The 25,035-nt window shown below is 48.5% G+C and overlaps 1 protein-coding gene and 1 long non-coding RNA gene across 3 annotated transcripts in view; one reads left to right on the top strand and one right to left on the bottom strand.

Moving 5' to 3' along the window:
- LOC137423673 (uncharacterized) overlaps positions 1 to 25,035 on the bottom strand; it is a 97,533-nt gene that overhangs the window by 23,205 nt on the left and 49,293 nt on the right. The window lies entirely within an intron of this gene.
- Positions 1 to 25,035, top strand: part of LOC137423671 (SH3 domain-binding protein 2) — a 72,803-nt gene that overhangs the window by 23,287 nt on the left and 24,481 nt on the right. For both annotated transcript variants that reach the window (XM_078773896.1, XM_078773897.1), the window contains 2 exons: positions 3,948 to 4,050; positions 5,525 to 5,642. In XM_078773896.1, the coding sequence (XP_078630022.1) occupies positions 3,948 to 4,050; positions 5,525 to 5,642 (221 nt within the window). The remainder of the gene's footprint in view (positions 1 to 3,947; positions 4,051 to 5,524; positions 5,643 to 25,035) is intronic.

Genomic DNA, 25,035 nt, shown 5'->3' with positions numbered 1-25,035 from the left:
AGGAATGGAGCGGCAGAGAGTGGAGTCATCAGCAAAGAGATAGAGAGGATTTTCAAGAGAGTCAGAGAGATCATTGATGAAGACCAGAAAAAGCACAGGGCCCAGAACACTGCCTTGGGGAACTCCAGCCTGAACAGGAAGAGGAGATGAGAGAAACCCATTCAGGGCCACACGTTGCCTACGACTAGAGAGGAAGTCCGCCAGCCATGCGTGGAGATTTCCATGGATACCAAAGTAGGAGAGTTTGGTGAGCAGAGCAGGGTGCCAGACCGTATCGAAGGCACGTGATATGTCGAGGGAGACAGCTCTAATTTCCTGTTTGGCATTGAGGACCCCCATCCATTGTTGAGACAGCAGAAGCAGCACGTCCAGAATAGTGACCTGGTCTGAAACCAAATTGATGATCAGAGATCAAGCCATTGGAGAAGAGGAAAGATTTCATATTGTTACGTGGTCCTCCTGGTGACTACCTGGTCTCGGTGACCCCCGGACCGTGAGAGGAACTCCGCCAGAAAGATCTATGATTTATACGCTTTCGTAACGCAATCAATATGAATTCCAGTCAATAAGAAACCCCACACCAAGGATCCGGAGTAATCAATAATATATTCCCCCAAGGAATCAACAACCATCAACAATCAACAATCAATCACTAAGATGGCCATCTTACATATGTGTCCCCCCCTGTCCCCACTCACGACCACTTGGGTCACTGTCCCTCACAATGTCTCTCTTCTCCGCACCCGGGCGGTTGAACGAACCCCGGGCGGACGTGCTCCAAACGTGCACGTCTCGTACCGGGGACAGCTGCTGCAGCGCACACCTCCTTGCCAAGCAACGGGGCAAAACCAAGCGCGGCTTGCAACGCGCGCGAGGCCCAAGGTGCGACCCGTACGCGTCCTTGTAGACGGTGAGGCAAACTGTGCCGGACGCTTGGTTCCGTGCACGAACCCACGGCGACTTGACGTGTAAATGGGTAATTACACGTCCAGGTAACTCCTCTCGCCAGACGGGCTTTCAAACGCAGCGTTCCCCACGCTGCTCAATATCGATACCGCTCTTCTCGGCGCTGGGCGAGGAAGAAAAAAAAGAATCGCCGCTTCTCCCGGACCTCGTGTCTTTTTCCTTCCGTTTCCGGTCTCTCCTTTTCCCCAGAAGGGCTCCTGACCCTTTAATCACAACAACCTTTAATCGACTACACATTAATAAGCAAAGACCTGAATAGTAATTCACATAAATCCGTAACAATATCCGAAGCAATGATGGATTCCATGACTTTGCTGATAATTGGGAGAAGGCTGATTGGTCTGTAGTTGCTAGGATCTGTTTTTGCACCTTTTTTGTGTAAAGCGGTGATGTTTGCCGATTTCCAAGCAGATGACAGTTGACCTTGAGCAAAAGAGAGGGTGAAGAGAACAGAGAGAGGGAGTGAAAGAGCGGAAGAACAGGATTTTAGGACCCGTGGGCTGATGCCGTCAGGTCCAGTTGCAGAATCAGAGTCGAGGGTTGATATAAACTTTTCCACCTTGTCAGGAGGAAAGGACACGGAGTCCAGGAGCAGCTGGGTACGACTGGGTATGGTGGGTACAGAGAGGGATGGGTTTAGGACACAAGATTTAGAGGCAAACACAGAGTTGAGGCATACAGCTTTTTCACGTGCGGAGTCAGCTGTGTAGCCGTTTGAGGTAAGGGAGGGGATGGAGGGGGAACAAACACCAGAAACAGATTTCACCAGACGCCACCAGGATTTGGAAGAGGGAGACAGATAAGAGAGTTCGGTCTTGAGAATGGAGAGGTATTGTTTCCTGGCTCTCCTTAGGGTGGACACACACTTGTTTCGGGCTTTGTGAAAGGAAATGAGATTTCCTTCCGTTGGATTTGCTTTCCAGGAGACGAAGGCAAGTTGTTTCTGGGAAACAGCCTCACCACAAGATTCCGTGTACCATGGACGGGAGGAAGGGTATGACAACTGAAGACGAGATGGGATAAATCTGTGCATGAGAGACAGTAATTTACTTTGGAAGAATTCCCAGGATGAGTTGATGTCAGAGGTGGTAGAGATGGGAGACCAGTCCAGATGATTGATGGCTGCTTGAAGGCCGTGCCAGTTGGCCTGAGTGAAATGCCAGACTCGTCGACGCTGAGCAGGTTCCCTGACAATGGTCAGAGAGATGTCCACTTTAACAAGCACATGATCAGATGAGCCGAATGGAGCAGAAGAAGAGCAGCAGACATTTTCAGGGAAGTTAGTCATAACCAAGTCCAGAAGAGAAGATGCTCCGTTGACTGAGATCCGGGTCGGGAAATTGACAGATTGTGTCAGTCCCAGTGAATCGCAGAAGTCCTTTGCTGAGGAGCCATGGCTGGTGAGAGGTACAAAGCACAGGGCCTTGCTTGACCAGTTTGTGATATTATCCAGGTCTGCAGAGCGTGAAGAGGCTGCTGCCTGCCGATGTGAGGGTTGAGATATGGAGCGGCAGAGAGTGGAGTCATTACCAAAGAGATAGCGAGGTTTTCCAGAGAGTCGGAGCGATCATTGATGAAGACCAAACAAAGCACAGGGCCGAGAACACTGCCCTGAGGAACTTCAGTCTGAACAAGAAGGGGAGATGAGAGGTAGTATGGAGAAGGATAAGGTTAAGGAAGTGTGGAGAAGGAGATCAGTGAAGAGCAGCAGGGGTTCAGAAAAGTTAATGGAACGACAGATGGGATGTTCGTGCTGAGACAGCTGATGGAGAAGAGGTTGGAGGTGCAAGGTGAAATGGCATTGGGATTTGTGGATTTAATGAGGCCTACGGCACTGTCCAAAAATAGATGGTGATGGCAACACTGAAATGGATGGGAGTGACGGAAGGAGAAGTTAGGTTGGTGGAAGGGATGTACAAGGGAACGAAGGGAAGAGTTTTGGTTGATCCTGGGATGCTGGAGGAGTTAAATGTGAACATTGGTTTGAGGCAGGGAAGCACCCTCGGCTCACACCTGTTTATCATGGTGATGGAGCTGGTAAGCAGGAAGATTAAAATGAGATTTTTGGGGAGAATATTGTATGCAGACGATCTGGCTGTTGTGGTGGAGAGTGGGTGAGAGATGCATGAAGTACTGGAGGAGTGGAAGTATACATTTGAGAAACAAGGGCCAAAAATGAGCAAGGAGAAGATGGAGGTGATATGTGTTGGGCAGCAGACAAAATAAATGAATATCAGGTTAGAGAGGAACGAGATCAGACAAGGAAATAGGTTTGAATATCTGGGGTGAACAGTGACTGGGGATGTTAAGTCAGAGGCAGAGGTGCGGAGGAGGATTCAGGTGGGTGCGAATACATGGAGGGTGGAGGGTGTCATGGCAGACAGAAATATTTCAAGGAGATTGAAAGGGAAGGTTCTGATGTCTTGTGTAATGCTGGCTTACATTTACTGTCTGGAGACAGTGGCATTGACAGAGAGACAACAGAGGCTGCAGGTTTGTGCGAACAACTGGGTCAGGAGGATTGCGGGAGTGAAGAGGGTGGATAGAAGGAGGATGGATGAACTGCGAGAGGAGATTGGTGAGATGCCGGCTGAGATGGTCTAGGTATTTGGTGTGGATCGGGGAAGAGAGAATGGTAGCGAGCAGATAGGTTGAGGGAACAAGATAGGAGGAAAAGAGGTAGACTGTGATTGAGATGGGAGGATTGTGTGAAAAGGGATATCAGTAAGGTGAGGGTGGTTGGTGAGTGGAGAGATTTGGCTGAGGACAGAGGGAGTGGAGGAGGATTGTGGTCAAGGGAGGCAGGAGCTTGGTGCCATTGGACCTCACCCTTTATAAAGAGAAGAGGAGGAGAACAACATAACACCGCAGTCAGTCAAAAAATAGGTTGGAGAATTGTGGTTAAAAGAAACGAATGATAAGTTGTGACCAGTGACTGTGATAGCGAATGACTTCATTTCACTCTGTGCGTTTGTCTGCAGGGCAGATAAGGTTTACTGTCGTGTTCAACGGCTGTATTTATTACTACAAGTCAAGTTCCTCACCAAGGCCTCAGGGAGCCTTCTCCCTCAAGGGATACAACAGGTTGGTGCGATAACCTATACTACAGACTGACCACAGGAAATACAAGTTATCCTACCTCCCCACTCAACCCAACAATTACACAATGTTCTAATCTTTCCGTTCAGTCTTGAAACACGTCTATCTGATTATGGCAGGAGTTGCACTTACCCAGGAAAATGCCTTCTGTGCCTGTTAATCTCCTGGCGTCCTTCTGTTCGGTATCGTGTATAACTGTTTACATGATTTCTGTGTCGGTCACTGTGCCCATTCATCAGTTAAAAAAATAGGGAATGCCTTTTTTTTGGCATACGGAGTCGAGGCTCGCGGAAGAGCTAAAACACTGAACAGATCATGACGTCACAGAACAAAAGGAACAATAGAGAGAGGGGAAATCACCAACAGCAGGGTGGAAGGATAAAATAGAGGGAGCATTGGAAAAACAATGGGTGTGGGGAGGGATGAGGGGAAGGGGGGATCCATGTATACAACATGGATACAGAAGGAAACTCTCAGGAAGGAAAAAGCTGGAAATTTGGAAGGAGGAGGGATTGGGGGTGGTGGGGTGAACGGGGGTAAAAAAGATCATGGTTTTTGATTGGGGATGATCTGAGATGGGGATGAACAGCTATCTTGAAGTTGGAGGGTAGAATGAGATTGAAAAGAATGTGGAAGTTGATTCCACAGACCGGAAAATAGAGGAACACAATGAGTGGAGGTGAGCAGTGATCCAGGAGGCTGGATTTAGATGGTTTCACCAGAAGGGGGTTGATGGTGGACAGCGTGTGCTCTGCAGAAACCTGGCGGAGGGGGGGACAAGGCACGGAAAGAGCAGAGGGTGCAAGACCAGAAAGGAGGCCGTAGAAGACAGGGAGACTACCTTAGTCGTGCATTATCTCGCTTGGTTATCACTCCTCAATGTTAGGCCACTATCGTCAAGTGAGTGTTGAAGCAGTAATTGAGCTGTATAACTGATTGGGATGTATATACAGTATATGTGAAATGAGTCATAATCAACATTACCTTGAAGACAAAACATCTTCTCAAAGCAATTGTGACAAGGGGTAACTCCAAGAAGCACCCGAGCAATGGTCTGCGAAACCCCCGTGAGGCCTTTCCTGACCGATCCTTACTCCCCTTACTTACTTCCGTGTCTGTAAAGAAAAGGGTCCAAGATATCTTGCGAGAAACATGGATCAGACGAGGGTGAGCACAGACAGGTGTACATACCCTCGTCTACCACAACATGAAACCACCACCTCCAATAATGAAGGACTATATTCACAGACAACTTTGAGCCCAGGCGTAAACTTTTTACATGAGGAAATGTTCTAGCGATAAATGATCACTTGGCCTCACACAATACAGTCTACCTATCGCAAGTTTTATTATATTTTATTTATTTTATCTGTGCAGTGTCCTGATTCATGATGATTTCATTTTCACTTTTTGCCTTGTTGTCTTTCAATCCTACCCATGGTGTATCATCGTGTCATAGGGTGCTACGCTCAGATGACGAATCTGCGCCCAGTGCAGTCTTTCCTTTCAAAATTATGTCGTTCTCAAAAAAGAAGCGCATCTGGCATTTCTCCACTCCCAATGACTTTGAAAGAAAGGTATTTTGACCGATAGATAAGTTTACAACATTTCAGCATTTTATTACCTCCACCACCGAAGGTGAATGGACGTTGTTTTCACCCTTGTCTGTATGTGTGTCTGTATGTGAACAAAATATCTCAAACAGTTGTGGACGGATTCGGATGAAATTTGGCAGAGATGTAGCGTATGTGACAAGGACGAAATGATTCGATTTTGGTGAAGATCCGGATCCGGCTAGTATAATTTTTAAGTGATTCTTCACCATTGGGAGATAGGGCCAAAAACGATATCTAGCAGGATATCTCAAAAAGATGTGGACGGATTCAGACAAAACTTGGTGGAGAGGATGTGTATGTGACAAGGAAGACTTGATTCAATTTTGGTGAAGACCCGGATGAGATAATTTTTTATGTGATTCTTCACCATTGAGTGAAAGGGCTAAAAATGAAATATAGCACGATATCTTTAAAAGTTTTTAATGGATTTGGATATAACTTGGTGGGAGGTTGGGTGTGTGGCAAGACCGAATAGATTCGATTTTGGTGAAGATCTGAATATGGATTCGGATACGAGATTTATTTAATTTTTACGTGATTCTTTGCTATGAGAGATCGGGTGAAAAGCGATATATAACACGATATATAACACAATATATATATATATAACACGATATATATATATAGCACGATATATAACATGATATATATATATAGCACGATATATAACACGATATATAACACGATATAAATATATATAATATAACCACCTTTAGAGGCCATTTTTCCCCGCAAAGCGGGGGTTGGCCTTTTTCGGGAACCATGGTTGTTGTTGTTTTTTTGGTCCCCTTTTTGAAGCAATGTTTTACGGCCAGATGCCCTTCCTCACGCCAACCCTTTTTGCCGCCTTTAACGACAAACAGGGATTTACCAGTGAACTGGTACTCAATTAGCCGACCTCGGAAGGATGACAGGCTGAGTCAACCCCCCTGGCGTTAATTCAGCGATCGACCGGGACTCGAACCCAGGATCCTAGGATCCTAAGCCGGCACCCTAGCCGCGAGCCCAACACCAGGGTTCAATAGATATAACACGATATATAACACTATATTTATAACACGATATATATAACACGATATATATAACACGATATATATATTGTTGGGGATATGGGAATTGTGTGTGTAATTTGATGTAAATTTTCCCCTTTTGTATGCTGTAAATCTTGTAAATATCACCCTCCAATTGTAAAGATCCAAGGTCGCTCTTAGTTAATCCATCGCACACACGTAGCAAATCATAGATTCCCTCAGTAGTTATGTCCTTAATAAATGTCAGTATAAGGCTCTGTGGTCCACTAATTCATTGCGTTGCATCAATTAAATAAGATAGATCCCCTTTCATTCCCATTCCAAAAACCTCCATTTCCAACTGCGTCATTGCCATTCGCCTTACCATCTACATTTGCCACCATTAAGGCGAGGTAATCTCGGAGAAGAAAGGCGTGTCTCCACCTCGTCATAGAGGGGAGGAGTGAGCCAGCCCTTGCCGACCAACCAAGAACGAGGGGTTTGGCTTTGAGAGGGCGTGGAGAGAACGCTCGGGGAGGTTCGCGAAGGTTCGGGGGTGTGGTCAATATAACCCGCGGCGGGACGCCCCCACGAGAGAGGAGATGAGACACGCAGCAGATGAGATACGAGAGCTGAGCTTTGGGTCCACCACGCAGCTTTGAATCCCCCACGCAGCTTTGCCACCGCCGCCGTTCGAACCGTAGCAGCTTGCACGACCGCAGCTTGGGCTTTGACAGCGGTGCCGACGTGGCCGCGAAGGAACGGCGGCTGCTCGCTCCTGGCCCGGCCGTGCTTCGGTCCGAGCTGGACCTTCCTCTCCCTCCAGCCAATCCATCTGCAATTTCCCCATCGTGTGAGTCTGCCCGTTTGTCCGTCTTTCATGTTGTCTTGGGGTTAATAAGTAAGACTGTATAGGTAAGCTAATAATTGCACTGTGTCTACTGCTCCTTCCATTGCCTTGTAAATCGTATTTCATTTCTTTTCTGCTTTAGTTGTGTGTAAATAATAATAAATATCTGTTCTTCCTACCTTGTCTTCTTCTTCACATTCGGTCGCTTTAGAGGTTTCCATATTGAGGGTACGTGGCGCGATTCGGCCAACGAATATAAATCGGGTCTAGTCTTGGTAAACGGCTCACGCCGCAGTTCGCTTCGCTCGGCGCAAATCATCCATTCCGCTGCGGCCGTGAGCGGGGGGGAATATTTCCTTGCGTACCGGGAGGCGCTGGTATTTAGGTCATAGGACGGTTGGGCCTAATACCCTACCCAGCGCCGACCGGGCGTGACGTCATACCCCCGGGACCACGTCGGTCAGTCATCAGCGAGGGGATTAATCCCCCCTCCTTAAAGGGAAAGGCCGACGCTGGGTTCCGTAACAATATATATATATATATATATATATATATATATATATATATATATATATATATATATATATATATATATATATATATATATATATCTGTGCAGTGTCTGTGTTGTGTTGTCTTGTCACTGAACTACTTTCTCAAACTTTTGTGAAATCGTACCAAACTTCTGGTGTGCACATATCTCTCCCGTCGGTATGTCCTAAGGGTATTTTCTTTGAAATATTTTCCAAAAATTTTTTTTGGGGGGGGAATTTTTGGGGAAATTTTTTTTTTCAACTTCAATTGTTTATAAAATGTGATATCACGTATATTAAAAATACATTTGTGCAAAATAATTGTTTGAATTATGATTGGTTTAAACCATGACAAAACGGCAACTCGGATACTGTCATTTATCTATACTAGGGCATGCCCGTACTATATCTATATCTAAAATTATATCCCCCCCCTCTATTTACATGAAATGGTTTGGTTCATGAAATGTTTTGGTCCATTCGCAACGCCAAAGCGAACGGCGAACGCTTTACATGAAATGGTTTGGTTCATGAAATGTTTTGGTTCATTCGCAACGCCAAAGCGAACGGCGAACGGCTTGCGAGTACAGTGACAATCCCCCCCCCCCCCCCCTCTATTTACATGAAATGGTTTTAATTAGTTTTAAAACATAGTTTAACGCCAACATAGCGGCAACATAGTTTGCCAACGTGAAATAAATGAATACGCTCTCAAATGTGCCGTCCGAGGCAGAGTGTGTTCGCCACGTTCGGCACACGCGATAGCTCGCTGCTCTCTGATTGGTTGAATCGTTTTTTGGACATAGCTCGGTAAGTAATTGTCCGATTAATATGAAACCTTGAAAAGGCACATCCTCGGGTCCCCAGCAATATACCTGGCAAGTTTAAAGTATATCGGACCGGTAGTTGTCGAGAAACAGCGGTCGCATACACACACACAGAGATTACTGGAATTATAGATAGATATCGACACATCTGGGCAGTGTCTGTGTTGTCACTTAACGACTCCCTCAAACTTTTGTTTCCGTGGTTGTGAAGTGTTTTTAATAACGTTGTGGTGGTTTTGAATCACATGGTGGTGAGGTGTTTTTAAATCACATGGTGGTGAGGTGTTTTGAATTACGTGGTGGTGAGGTGTTTTAAATTACGTGGTGGTGAGGTATTTATAATTACGTGGTGGTGAGGTATTTATAATTACGTGGTGGTGAGGTATTTATAATTATGTGGTGGTGAGGTGTTTTGAATTACTTGGTGGTGAGGTGTTTTAAATTACTTGGTGGTGAGGTGTTGTGAATTACTTGGTGGTGAGGTGCTTTAAATTACTTGGTGGTGAGGTGTTTTGAATTACTTGGTGGTGAGGTGTTTTGAATTACGTGGTGGTGAGGTGTTTTAAATTACTTGGTGGTGAGGTGTTTTTAAATCACATGGTGGTGAGGTGTTTTTATTACGTGTTTTATGGCTGTGAGGTGTGTTTTAAATTACTTGGTGGTGAGGTGTTTTGAATTACGTGGTGGTGAGGTGTTTTGAATTACGTGGTGGTGAGGTGTTTTGAATTACGTGGTGGTGAGGTGTTTTAAATTACTTGGTGGTGAGGTGTTGTGAATTACTTGGTGGTGAGGTGTTTTAAATTACTTGGTGGTGAGGTGTTTTGAATTACGTGGTGGTGAGGTGTTTTAAATTACTTGGTGGTGAGGGGTTTTTAAATCACATGGTGGTGAGGTGTTTTTATTACGTGTTTTATGGCTGTGAGGTGTGTTTTAAATTACTTGGTGGTGAGGTGTTTTGAATTACGTGGTGGTGAGGTGTTTTGAATTACTTGGTGGTGAGGTGTTTTGAATTACTTGGTGGTGAGGTGTTTTGAATTACGTGGTGGTGAGGTGTTTTGAATTACGTGGTGGTGAGGTGTTTTGAATTATGTGGTGGTGAGGTGTTTTGAATTATGTGGTGGTGACGTGTTTTGAATTACGTGGTGGTGAGGTGTTTTGAATTACGTGGTGGTGAGGTGTTTTGAATTACTTGGTGGTGAGGTGTTTTGAATTACGTGGTGGTGAGGTGTTTTGAATTACGTGGTGGTGAGGTGTTTTGAATTACGTGGTGGTGAGGTGTTTTGAATTACGTGGTGGTGAGGTGTTTTGAATTACGTGGTGGTGAGGGGTAATCGTTCCAAACTTCCAGTCTGCACCTGCCCCTCCCCTATGTATGTGCTGAGGGGTTCTTTCTTGAAAATAAAAAAAAGATTCAACCTGAATCTTCAACCTAAATTGCCTCTAAAAATGTTATATCACAAACACAACAAATACATTTGTGCAAAGTAATTGTTTGTATTATGATTGGTGTAAATCATGACAACACAGCAACTCAGGTACAGTCATTATCCTCAGCTAAAATAATCCCGTTCCTCAGTAACGACGCTTGGTGAGGACCACGGACCTCCGTTGATAACGCGTCAACAGCCCACTGCGCTATTGAGCCAGCCACAATCTCCTCAGAACTTTTCCACACTCAACACTGCGAGCTTTATCATGGCCGATGTCTTACGTGCCTGCTAAGCAGACCCCGAATGTTAGCGTAAGTATATGCATGCGTATGTATGTGTGAATACGTAGAAATGCATAATATATATATATATACACATGATGTATATATATTTTATATATATATATACAGACTTGGCATTTAATATGGAATTTTTTTTTTTCTTGACTTGGGTTTACTTTCTTAACTCAGTATATCAATCTGGTGAGTTTCTTTTACACTTTGGTGATTTATTTGTTAAAAGAACCATGTCACTGATTGTCTGTCGCAGCAAGAAGTCAACAACAGGATTATATCACAGGTGGCGTGGCAAAATGTACGGACAGGTGCATTTGATGATTGGCTTCACAGTCGGGTATACAAGGGTTGTTGCGTTCTGTATTAGTGGAAAACAACTGCTGCACGTCTCCAAAAGTTATTCCCGCTTCCTCTGGAGATGGTCCGTCAACTCGACAATGCTGTTTGTCATGGAGTGGTGGCTTTACGAAATTATGGCATGAAACAGCGTGCTATTGCTCGGCAGTATGGCATCAGTCAAGGTCAGGTGTCAAAGATCCTGAAACGAAATGCTCAGAGGGGTGTCCTTACTCCAATACCGAGGCCAGGACGTCCCCGCAGAACCACAAGAAGGGATGATCGCCAGCTGCACCGGTTAGTCCGCAATGGCCGTACCAAGTCAGCTAATCGGCTTAGGGCTGAGTGGCAGCAACTGACAAATGTGCCTGTATCCAGAAGGCTAGTCAACCAACGACTGGTTCAAGCAGGCTATCGTGCCAGGCGTCCCCTGAGAAAGCCACACCTGACCAGACAACACCGCCAGCGCCGATTGCAGTGGGCCAGAGAGCACCGTCAATGGCAGCCAGGACACTGGAATCACGTGATCTTCAGTGACGAGTCCAGATTTCTGGTCTATCGTCAAGATGGCCACGTCGGAGTGTGCAGACAAGTGCATGAAGCCCACAACAAAGATTGTATAGTGCCAAGAGTCCAAGTTGGAGGTGGTGGGGTGACCGTTTGGGCTGCTTTTCATGCAGGGGGCAAAACTGACCTGGTTGTTCTGAATGGAAACCTGAACCAGTTCAAGCACAGGGCCATTCTGGAAGAAACATTGCTTCCATTTGTTTCTGCAACCTTTCGAGGAAACTTTGTCTTCCAAGATGACAATGCACGGCCTCATCGTGCTCGCATGATCCAACACTTTCTTGCTGACCGTGGTGTAGAGCATATGGAGTGGCCTGCCATGTCCCCGGATATGAATCCGAGAGAGAACTTGTGGGCAGAATTAACACGTCAAATCGACCACTTGGACCAGCAGCCGACCTCTGTGCGTGAATTGCAGCAGGCTATTGTCACTGCATGGCAAGCGATTCCTGTCCAAACCTTGGCAAATCTCCTGAACAGCATGCCTCAACATGTACGTGCTCTCCTGAATGCTCGTGGGGGTTACACGAAGTACTGAACTGTAATTTTACTGTCCGTAATCCCAGTCATAATTTAACTTTTGTTTAAAAGATTTTTTGGCTAATGTGCAAAATAAAGAGTTACTTCTGTAAAACGTACAGAAGTTTAACACAGTACTGTCCATGAATTGAGTTCGATATCAGTTTACATCACTTTCAAGGATCAATTTATTTGTTTCGACATGTCAAATGTGGTTTTTGTTTCTTTTAAAGGTCACATTAACAAAATCTAGAATAATTTCAACATAATTCCAATGAACTTTTGGTTCTAAGACATCTTGAAAAGTAAGTTCACCCCCACAAAAAAAAATTCCATATTAAATGCCAAGTCTGTATATATATATACATAAATATATATATATATATATATATATATATATACACATACATACATACATACATACATAGATAGATATATATATATATATATATATATATATATATATATATATATATATATATATATATATATATATATATATAAAGGAGCTGCGCTCCAACGCGAGTCGAAAGAATTGACGCGACCAAAGACGGAATTCGTCCGAGTTGCTTTATTGAAACAAAACAGCTCAGGTATTCTCACAAGCCCGTTTATAGGGCACCAATATATATACACATTTATGCCCGGGCGTTTGCCCGGGAAAACCGAGACCGGGCGTGCCCGGGTGTCAAGGGCGAGTCCTGGAAAGGCGAGTCTGGACATGCCCGGGCGTCCTGGACGCGGCCTGGCAAGTCGAGGCTGGGCGTGCCCGGGCGCTCTGGGCGAGCCCTGGAAAGGTGAGAGCGGGCATGCCCGGGAAAGACGAGACCGGGCGTGCCTGGGGGGTTCGGGCGTGCCCGGGAACAGCGAGTCCGGGCATGCCCAGGAGAGGCGCGTCTGGGCCCGTCCGGACGAGCCCGGCATGGCGATCGCGCCCTGGCCGCATCCTGGCAGGTGCAAGGCGATTGTGTACATTCAGCGGGAACCGCTACACACGCCCCTCCAGAATCGACCTGCACCGGCAGGGTCAATTTAAGGGGGGTCCGGATGGCCCGGCCGAAGCGACCCCTGGAGGGTCGTGGGGGGGGGGTCCGATCCGGTGGTGTGTGGTCGAGCGGGGGGAACTGTAGACGGGGGGCGGCCTTGCCGCGGAGGAAGGGCCAACCGTGGTGGTCGGTCGACGTCCACGTGCGCCGGTTTGAGGCGATCCACAGAGATCCTGTCCGACCGGCCGCCGACTTCGACGACGAAGGACTTGTCGCCCCGTCGCAGGACCCAGAAGGGCCCGTCGTACGGCGGCCGGAGTGGCCCCCGGTGCGCGTCATGACGCACAAAGACGTACTCCGCTGTGCGAAGCGCCGGGGGGACGTAGGACTGGGGGCCACCGTGGCGGGACGTTGGCACGGGGGCAAATCGGCGGGCGGCCTCCTGGAGGTCCGAGCGCTGGTGTGCGGCGGACCAGGGACTGGTAGTGTCGGGCACGAACTCGCCCGGGACGCGGAGCGGCTGGCCGTAGACGAGCTCGGCGGCGGACGCCCGGAGGTCCTCCTTGGGGGCCGTGCGGAGGCCCAAAAGGACCCACGGCAGCCGGTCGGTCCAACAGTCGTCCTGAAGGCCGGCCATGAGTGCGGCCTTCATGGAGCGGTGAAACCGCTCGCACAACCCGTTGGCTTGGGGGTGGTAGGCCGTGGTGCGGTGCAGCGTGACCCCCAACGAGCGGGCGACCGCGCCCCAAAGTTTGGACGTGAACTGTGGGCCGCGGTCGGACGAGATGTCCGCCGGTGCGCCGAAGCGCGCGACCCAGGTGGCGATGAACGCCTGCGCCACGTCGGCGGTGGTGGTGGAGGTGAGGGGCACGGCCTCCGGCCACCTGGTGGTCCTGTCCACCATGGTGAGCAGGTGGGTGAACCCCCGCGATGGGGGCAGGGGACCCACCAGGTCCACGTGGACATGGTCGAAACGCCGTGCAGGCACGGTGAAAGGTGCTAGCGGGGCCTGGGTGTGGCGGTGGACCTTGGCCCGCTGGCAGGCCGTGCAGGCGTTGGCCCAGTCGCGGACGTTCCGTCGAAGGCCGTGCCAGACGAAACGCGCCGACACCAGCTTCTGAGAAGCTTTCCGGCCCGGGTGAGAAAGGCCGTGGATGGAGGCGAAGATGCGGCGCTGCCAGGAAACGGGCACGATGGGGCGAGGCTGGCCCTGGGAGACGTCGCAGAGCAGGACGGTGCCCGCGAAGGGGATGTCGGCCACGCGGAGGCCCGTGTCCGCCGCCCGGAGGGCCTGCACCGAGGTGTCGGTGGTCTGGTCGGCCGCCATGAGCGCGAAGTCCACACCGAGGTGGACCGCGTTCGCGCTGGCCCGAGAAAGACAGTCGGCCACGGCGTTGTCTTTGCCGGCGACGTGCCGGATGTCCGTGGTGAACTCCGACACGGCGAAGAGGTGGCGCTGCTGGCGGGCCGACCACGGCTCCGTGACTTTGGCCATTGCGTAGACCAACGGCTTGTGGTCAACGAAAGCCGTGAACGGGCGGCCCTCCAGGAGGTGTCGGAAATGGTGAACGGCCAGGAATAGACCGAGCAGCTCGCGGTCGAACGTGCTGTATTTTAACTCATTCGGCCGGAGCTGCCGGCTGAAAAAAGCGAGTGGCTGCCAAACCCCGTCCACCCATTGTTCATGGACGGCGCCCACCGCGTAGTTGGAGGCGTCCGTAGTGAGGGCGATGGGCGCGTTGAGCGCGTGCGTGAGCCAGCAGCGTTGCGTCGGCGAGGGCCCGTTTTGCGCTCGCGAAGGCCGCGTCCATGGCCGCGGACCAAACGATGTCATGCTTGGCCGGCTTGCCCCGGAGGGCCTCGTAAAGGGGCCGCATGAGCTGAGCAGCGCGGGGCACGAATCGGTGATAAAAATTCACCATGCCGAGGAACTCTTGTAGGGCCTTGATGGAACGGGGACGCGGGAACGTGGTGATGGCCTCGACCTTGGTCGGCAGCGGCACGGCCCCGGTCTTGGTGATGCGGTGGCCCAAAAAGTCAACGGTCGTCGTGCCGAAGTGGCATTTGGCCGGGTTGACAATTAAGCCGTGCTCGCTGAGGCGACCGAACAGTGTTCGGAGGTGGAGGAGGTGCTCGGCGCGGGACGTGCTGGCGACGAGGATGTCGTCCAGATAGACGAAAAGAAATGGCAGGTCGCGCAGCACGCCGTCCATTAAGCGCTGGAACGCCTGGGCCGCGTTCTTGAGGCCAAACGGCATCCTCAAAAATTCGAACAGGCCGAACGGCGTGATGACGGCCGTCTTCAGGACGTCGGCCGCCCGGACAGGTACCTGGTGGTATCCCCGTATCAGGTCAATTTTGGAAAATATGACCCGTCCCGCCAAACGGGCGGAAAAGTCCTGGATGTGCGGGATCGGGTACCTGTCGGGGGTGGTAGCGTCGTTGAGGCGGCGGTAGTCGCCACACGGGCGCCATCCGCCCCCCGGGTTTGGCACGATATGCAGTGGTGAGGCCCACGCGCTATTGGAGCGCCGCACGATGCCGAGGTGCTCCAACGCGTCGAACTCGGCCTTTGCCACGGCGAGCTTGGCCGGGTCGAGGCGGCGGGCCCTGGCGTAGACCGGCGGGCCCGTAGTGGGTATGTGGTGCTCGATCCCATGCCGCACTGCGACGGCCGAAAACGTCGGCCGCGTGAGGGCCGGGAATTCCGCGAGCAGGCGAGCGAACTCGTTCGCCGTCGGGAGGGCGCACGCCAGTTCGGTCGGCGCAGAGCTGCTCATCGTGCACGCCAGGGAGCTGAAGGTCTCGGCGTTGACAAGGCGACAACGTTTGACGTCGACCAGCAGCCCGTGCGCGCAGAGGAAGTCGGCGCCCAGCAAAGCCATGGGGACGCAGGCGGTCACAAAGGTCCACTGAAAGCGCTGGCTGCCGAAGCAGAGGCTGACGTCGCGCGGGCTGAAAGTGCGTATGGCCGAGCCATTAGCAGCGACCAAAGAGGGGCCGCAAATGGCGTCCCGCCTGTCCTGCTCGGAGGCGGGTATGACGCTCAGTTGGGCACCGGTGTCACAAAGGAAACGCCGCCCGGACGCTTTGTCCCGAATAAAAAGCAAGTTGCCTGAGTGGCCGGCGCTCATGGCTGGGAATGAACGCCGGCCCGGCCGTTTCCCGACGTCCGAGCCTTGTGTCCGAACCTGGCGTGGTAATAACACCACGCCTGGTCAGGGGGAGGCCCCGGCCGTCGTGTCGGAAGCAGTCGGCGCGGCGTGGCGGCCGCCAGTTGCACCGGCAGTTCGGCCTCCAACCGCGCAGGGCGCTCGGGCGTCGTGGGCGTCGCCTCAGACGGCGGCAGGCTCCAGGTAGCCGCGCCGATGTGTTGGCCCGCCGAGGAGATCTTATCGGCTTCCCTGGCGAGGGCGCGGGGATCGGTGATCGACGTGCCAGCCAGGGCGAGGCGTACCGGGTGAGGCAGCTGGCGAAGGAACAGCTCGCGGAACAGAAAATCCGGAGAGTGCTCACCGAGCAACGAGAGCATATAGTCCATGCGCTCGGACGGGCGCGTGTCGCCGAGCTCGGGCAGGTCGAGCAGGCGCCGTGCGCGTGCCTCCGGTGAGAGGGCGAAAGCGTCGAGGAGGAGCGTCTTCAGCGCGTCATACTTGTCGGCAGCCGGCAGGTGCTCGAGGAGGCTCAGGGCGCGGGCCGCGGTGGCGGAACCGAGCGCTGCCACGATGTGGTGGAAGCGGTTGTCGTCCGCGGTGATGCCTCACAGGGCGAACTGGGAGTCCGCCTGGGTGAACCAAACAGCCGCGTGAGCCTCCCAGAAGGTAGGCAGTTTAAGAGTCACTGCCGTGTCCATGTCGGTAGGACACCAGTGAAGGAGCTGCGCTCCAACGCGAGTCGAAAGAATTGACGCGACCAAAGACAGAATTCGTCCGAGTTGCTTTATTGAAACAAAACAGCTCAGGTATTCTCACAAGCCCGTTTATCGGGCAGCAATATATATACACATTTATGCCCGGGCGTTTGCCCGGGAAAACCGAGACCAGGCATGCCCGGGTGTCAAGGGCGAGTCTTGGAAAGGCGAGTCTGGACATGCCCGGGCGTCCTGGACTCGGCCTGGCAAGTCGAGGCTGGGCGTGCCTGAGCGCTCTGGGCGAGCCCTGGAAAGGCGAGAGCCGGCATGCCCGGACGCTCTGGGCGAGCCCTGGAAAGGCGAGTCTGGACATGCCCGGGCGTCCTGGACGCGGCCTGGCAAGTCGAGGCTGGGCGTGCCCGGGCGCTCTGGGCGAGCCCTGGAAAGGCGAGACCGGGCGTGCCCGGGAGGTTCGGGCGTGCCCAGGAACAGCGAGTCCGGGCATGCCCAGGAGAGGCGCGTCTGGGCCCGTCCGGACGAGCCCGGCATGGCGATCGCGCCCTGGCCGCGTCCTGGCAGGTGCAAGGCGATTGTGTACATTCAGCGGGAACCGCTACATATATATATATATATATATATATATATATATATATATATTTATATATATATATGTATATATATATATATATATATATATATATATATATATATATATATATATATATATATATATATATATATATATATATATATATATATAACACGATATATAACATGAGGTATTTATGACTAAACTTGGTGGACGAATTGCTTAGGTGACGAGAACAAGTCGATTCGAATTTGGTTCAGGTCCGAATCCAGATCCGGTCTATCAGTGGGATACAAAACAAACTGTTCAGCCTGGCGGAGGTATGCTCTCTACCGAGTGCCCTTCTAGTTTGGATCTACAACAATTCTAACCACTTTTAATTAATTGTTGCCCCTTGCCTGCAAAGTAAAATTCGAGGTTAAGCAATCGGGTTAATTTGTCTGTCTGTCTCTCTACAATCGTCAGTTTATTATTGAGGAACAACTTGATTTAAATTGAACGTTATATTTTGAACACGAATCAGAACATTAATAGAAATACAAGTCTGTCGTTTTACCGTACTTTTCTCTGAATTCATCCCAATCGCACATGTGTGGAGAAGAGTGAGATATGTGATATTTATACTCTGCCTGCCTGGCTGGCAGTCAAATAAGATTGAAAATAATTTTAAACAGGAATCATTAAGGATGTCATAAAGAACACAAACAACAAGCACGAATAACTTATGCAACATGTTAAATAAGGTGGTGTTGAAGGAGCTGGGGCTCCCACGTCGATCGGAAGAATGGACGCGACAAAAAGCTAGAATTCATCCGAGTTGCTTTAATGAAATCAAACACTCAGGCACTCTGAAAACCCGTTTATCGGGCAGCAATATATATCGATTAACCCAGGGGGTTTGCCCAGGCCCGGCGCCAGGGGGCGTGGCCCAGCGTCCTGGCTGCGGCCTGGCAAGTTGAGGGCGAGCCTGCCCGGGCGTCCTGGACGAGCCCGGCATGGTGATCGCTCCGCGTCCTTGATAGGTGCAAGGCGATTGTGAAAACCCAGCGGCAGCCGCTACAGTGTATAAGATGCGTAACGTGTATAAAACACCAGAAAACTTTCAGATTTTTTTCTACGACCTTTACAATCTTTATTTTATTTCAATGTAATTATATACTTGGACACTATAGAACACACATCAAATTTTTGTCACTTTCACAACCCTTCCGTTTAACAATACTTGGACAAAATATTACGGCATTCTTTGTGATCATGACAAATCAAATTTGGCACTCGTAGACCCCGCCCATGTCCTTGTTTCTCAAGACAGCATGGGGTAAGGTGTTCAAGAAACTCTCTTGTTACCTTCACCAGAGGAGAGGATATTGCATTTGGGTCTATTTTTTTGTTTGTCTGTCTGTCTGCACATCATTTACCAAGGTAGACAACAATTTTTACACGTTATCGTTTTTCAACCAAGTACCTCGATAAAGTATGTACAATTAGAATGCGAGTACGTCTATCAAGTATGTACAATTATAATGTGAGTATATCTATAAAGTATGTACAATTAGATTGCGAGTATGTCTATAAAGTATGTACAATAAGAATTTGAGTACGTCTATAAAGTATGTGCAAATAGAATGCGAGCATGTCTATAAATTATGTACAATTAGAATATGAGTACATCCATAAAGTATGTACAATTGGAATGTGCGTTCGTATATAAAGTATGTACAATTAGAATGCGAGTATGTCTATAAAGTATGTATAATTAGAATGTGAGCACATCCATAAAGTATGTATGGCGTTGCCCGGATTCTTTTTGAATGAATTTACTACTATAATTCAGCTTTTACTCGCGGATGTAGAAGATTCACGACTATAATTCAGCTCAGCTTTTAATTGCAAAATGGGCCCAGCCCGGCCGAGGCGGCCTCGACCGGCCTCGCCACCTTGCCTATAACCTTCCCGGGGCCTGTCCCGGCATTTTTTGTTTCAGAGGTTTCCTCCTATCTTTCACCGTTCAGGAGATTAACGCGTGCAGACAAACAAACAAACAAACAAAAACTTTCTTTGATATATATATAAAACTAGCCGAATGCACCCGGCGTTGCCCGGGTTCTTTTTGAATGAATTTACTACTATAATTCAGATTTTACTCGCGGCCATATAAGATTGACTGCTACCATTCAGCTCAGCTTTTAATTGCGAAATTGGCCCAGCCCGGCCGAGGTGGCCTCGACCGGCCTCTCCACCTAGCCTATAACCTTCCCAGGGCCCGTCCCGACATTTTTGGTTCTTTTTGAATGAATTTACTACTATAATTCAGCTTTTACTCGTGGCCGTAGAAGATTGACTACCATAATTCAGCTCAGCTTTTAATTGCGAAATGGACCCAGCCCGGCCGAGGCGACCTCGACCGGCCTCGCCACCTAGCCTACAACCTTCCCGGGGCCCGTCCCGACATTTTTTGATTCAGAGGTTTCCTCCTATCTTTCACCGTTCACGAGATTAGCGCGTGCAGACAAACAAGCAAAGAAAAACTTTCTTTTATATATATATAAATATAGAAGATACAATAATAAAATAGATTCGAATTAAAGTATCTTTGATGGCTTGCTCTGGTTCTTTCTGCAAAGTGTAAAACTGATGAAGTTCTCACATGCAAGACAGTGACATTAACAGATGTCCATGAACTTTCACCTGAATGTCAATGACATTAAATTCGGCAATAGACAAATTATTTTATTGATTTAATTGCAGGATCTCAGCATTATGAGCTACTATCAAGGTACCCGTGCTATGCAGGGTGTGGCGCCGAAAGCAAACAAATAATGAGGAAACAGTGAATGGCAAATGATGAACCAATAAATTCCACATTGCTGTGCCACCTTCAGTCGAACGTCAGGCATTGACAGCCGGTTCGTGAAGGACTTGGGCAAAAAAGTACCCAGTCTGAATGAGTTGACACGCGGTCATTGGCAAAATCCTGGGAACGTCACGAGTAGAAAATCGAAACCCTTACTTCATTTCCTCATTTTGCTTTAAACTCATTATCTCTATATATTCATTCCACATACCTCGGCCAGCCTGAACAGCATCATCACAATCACAAATTAATACTATAGCATTAATACGAGTGTAACAAAATACAATGTTAAATTACAATTGTATTGAGATATTATCAAACCAGTGAATCGTCGTCATCTATTCACTTCCAGATTGTGAAGCAAGTTTGCGTCGATCGCATTTCAAAATCGTAATTTTATTGAGAAACTTATGAAACTTCCTACCTACCTTACCACATCCACTGGGACCCCAAAACGTTCCACAGGTGGTTTGTTGGGGCTAACCCCAAAACTGAGGGAGTAGTTTCGGGAAGGACGGACACTCCTGTTTTATAATATAGATATCTGATGCTGTGTAAATGAACACCATCTAGTTATGTACATACAAGCACCAATCAAAGAAAGATTACAGGAATCAAACTACCATGGCAATCGGTAGAGTGCATACCTCCGCCAGGCTGAACAGTTAAGTTTTAGACTGATAGGCCGGATCTGGATTGGTACCTGAACCAAAAATCGAATCGGTTCTTTCTTGTCAACTAACCAACTCATCCACCAAGTTTTGTCATACGCTCATTCCTTGTCCACAACTTTTTGAGATATCGTGCTATAGATCGATTTTAGGCCTATCACTCAATGGTAAAGAATGACTAAAAACTCCAGTATCCAGATCCAAATCCGTATCTTCAACAACATCTAATCAATTATTTCTTGTCACACACCCAAACTTTCGAAATTAACGCCAGGGGGGTTGACTCAGCCTGTCATCCTTCCGAGGTCGGCAAATTGAGTACCAGTTCACTGGTAATTCCCTGCTTGTCGTTAAAGGCGGAAAAAAGGGTTGGCGTCAGGAAGGGCATCCGGCCGTAAAAAAACATTGCTTCAAAAAGGGGACCGAAAAACAACAACAACCACAGTTCCCGAAAAAGGCCAACCCCCGCTTGCGGGGAAAAATGGCCTCTAAAGGTGTTTTTTTTTTTTTTTTTACACACCCAAACTTGTCCTCCAAATTTCGTTGAAATTGGTCCACAACGTTTTGAGATATCCTGTTCACAGACAGACAGACAGAGGTGAAAAATAACTTTCGTCGACCTTTGGTGGCTTTGGTGGCAGAACAAGGAGATTTTAATATTAAATATGCTTTAAATGTATATATTCATACTAGCAGAGTTACCCGGCGTTGCCCGGAAAATAAATAGTCAGTCACTTGTGTGTAGTGGGCTTTTTATAGTCAGAGGAAGCCACGCCCCTTGGGCACGCCCCGCTGCCACGCCCCTTGGGCACGCCTGATGGACACGCCTGATCTAAATCTGATGCGCCCATGTTTTTTTCGTGAAAAGTTACCTCCCATGGACGCCCTCTTCCCTCTCTAAGTCACTTCCTTAGGCTGTCCATGAGACACAACTGAACAAACAGATGTTCACAAATAGGGTTAGTAGTAGTAGAAGTAGTGGAGAGTTGATGGAGAGGGTGGGGGATTGGTAGCGAGGTGAGATCTGTCACTGACAGGCCAACACAGGTGTTTGATTCGCCACTCAAAATCACGTGTGCACATGTGCTGGTAGCTGGGCAGAGATGGTCTTACAGTTTCGAGTGGCAGCTGTTTCTTTACCTTAATTGTGGGGATGGCGTCATCTCTCAATCATGGCGGATAACCACAAGATTGATAGCCATCCCTGTTGTTTTATAACAGTGTTCTGTAAAATTATCTGAGCACAAAAGCAAACATTTTGTCGGCCTGAACCCCACTTGGGTATTTTGGACAAACCTCGTCCAATTTCTGGAAAACCTAGGGTCTTCGGCCATTGGTGTAGCATGAACCCATCTTGGTTCATATTACTCCAACCACCCAGGAGGTATCGGCTAGGCATATTTGTGGAAAATCGAAAATTATTTGCCGTTTGAGTTAAATGGTACCATAGATACTATTTATACCGTAGATACCGATTGATACCAAATACCGAATGGTACCGAATGGTAGATACCGAATGGTACCGTAGATACCAATGTAAACCGTAGATACCAATGTAAACCGTAGATATTACGGATATGGCGGTCAACTTCTGAGAGTGACGTCAAGGCTATGCATGAAGAACAAGATTTTGACTTTAATCACAAAATTACCTACGTTCTTAATCAGAAATAGGAAAAAGACACATTATATGTTTTGTAAGGTATTGAGGGATAGATTATCATCGAGGTCATTTTTAGCTGATCTGAGTGTTTGGGTTCCCCTTTAAAATCATCATGAACATCTGGATTAAAATATATAGATTGAATACAGATCTTCATGGAGTGACACTCAATTTAAAATGGCTACAGTGCTTTCAGAAAGTATTCGCACCCCTTGACTTTCTTCACATTTTGTTGTGTTACAGCCTGAATTTAAAATGGATCCAATTTAGATTTTTTTTGTCACTGATCTATCTACACATAATCTTTCTATAATTGACCAAATGTCCGTCCGTCTGTCTGTCTGTCTGTCTGTCTGTCCGTCCGTTTGAAGGTACCGTAAAAACTGCTGAACCGATCGCAACGATATTTTGGGTGGGTAATCCTGGGATCTCCAGGAGTAAAATAGGGTATTTAGTTTTCCCAATTTCAGCTTTGGTCTCCAGTATTCTCAGGTTTGGACTCCCGCATAACATTCACGTTCGCATAACGTTCATTGTGATGATGTTTTCATTGTGACGATGTTATTTTCCCGGGTGCCGCACAAATGGCTGCACCGATCGCTGCACAGCTGCACCGATCGGACTCGGTGACCTCGGACAAAGACCTTTTATAAGGACACGGGTTGAATCCCTGCTTGAGAGAATTCCAACCCCCTCCCCGCCATCACGGCCATCTCTCCAACTCACAATCCCACGAGATATGCGGAAAGGACGACCCAAAACCAATATAAACATCATTAAACATCATTCGTATATAAACATCATGAAAAATAAATAACGACCTCGGCCAAAGTACAAACGACGTTTAATCTCAACATGAGAGAATTCCACATAGCGATTTGGGCGGTGAATACGCTAACAGATCGCTGTCTCCATCGATCTTGCCAAGTGTTATGGATTCGGCCCTTCACTGGTGGTGGTTTTCATCCACGTGAAACATTTCTGGTTAGGTATTATTATTCTTATCGGGGTTGGAAGGAAACGGCGATTATTGTTATTTAAAGGAAATGGTTATTGTGATTAAAAGGTTAAAAGCACTCATGGTAAAAATGAAACAGGAAATCGGATCGTGCACCGGAAGACGTTGAGCGAAGAAGAAGAGGGCGTGAGGAAGAAGTGGAAAGACGCGTTTGTAGAAGCTCCGTACCTAGCGTGGTCGAGCGTACATCGCGAGCGAACTTTGAGTCCTGGAAAGGCATATCGTGCGATTGGTGTTATCGCTGGAGTAGTGAACAAGCCTGCGGTCAGGTACAGGCGTGAGGTTCCGGAGAATCCTCGCCTAGAGGCTTTGGCTCGAGCAAGAGCCGGCCGCCATTTTGGGACCCTCGCGCGTCGTTCCCTGGAAAAGGTTTCTGCCGCGTCCGCTGGTCTCACCCTCCGGTGGTCTGCCGGGGCTGAGTGTGCACTAAAGCGGCGTCTGAAGATTGCACTGCGGTTCGCTGATTGAACGGTGCATGTGCATGTCTGGATCGCGTCATTGGGAGTTCCCTTTCCACTGCCCGTTTGCTGTTGGTGTGGATCACGTGACGGTCCACGCCTTGCCTACACCTCCTTACTCGCCATCGCCCCTTCGCCTCATCCCCGTTGAGTTATAGAGACATTGAGGGGTTTCTGTTCCGGTCACTGGGAGCGCAGTGAGTTTTGTGACTTAGTGGTGGTACCATCCTAAGATATATTGATTGGCTGGATTTGCTATCGGTATTGGTGATGTTATTCCTGTGTGATTTTTAATATATTATTGGTTTGTGTATAACCATCGGTGTGGTTTCCTTATTGATTTCGACACGGAATAGCATATATTTTTCTGCCGTGGCTCCTCCGGGGTTCGGAGGTATACCGAGACCAGGAGGTCAGGGAGGAACACGTAACACAAGGCCGTAACAGCTATCGGCTCAAAATCCTTTTAACTGTTGATTTGGTACAGTTACACGTATCGGGAATTTGGTACACGTATCGGGAGTACATACGACATAGCGATTGTGAATGTGACAGCTCTGAGGCGTCTTTCGCTTGGCATCGCAGTGACGGCGAGCACCAATATGGCGGCTGGAAGATGAAAATCTGGCTTCAAGGCTCAAGCCCCCTCACCACCCAAAGCCTTCAACCAGACAGATCTGGTGGAATACAGATCTGGTGAACAAGGACGTGACAGCTGCACACCAGTCTCGGTGTGTCTCGGAGGCACACCAACAACTTCACCAAAATCTGATATTTTACCTTTTCATTTGGGCCTCCCAATTGAAGCCCCGCCCATAGGGCGGGTACCGTTGCTTGCACCCCATAATGTCAAAGTGGAGATTCTATTTAATTTTTATCCCCCAGATCCCCAGATTT

This window comes from Myxine glutinosa, chromosome 3 (assembly GCF_964187855.1).
Source record: "Myxine glutinosa chromosome 3, kmMyxGlut1.1, whole genome shotgun sequence".
Taxonomy (NCBI): Eukaryota; Metazoa; Chordata; class Myxini; order Myxiniformes; family Myxinidae; genus Myxine; species Myxine glutinosa.
This window is presented reverse-complemented; position numbering and strand designations above follow the sequence as displayed.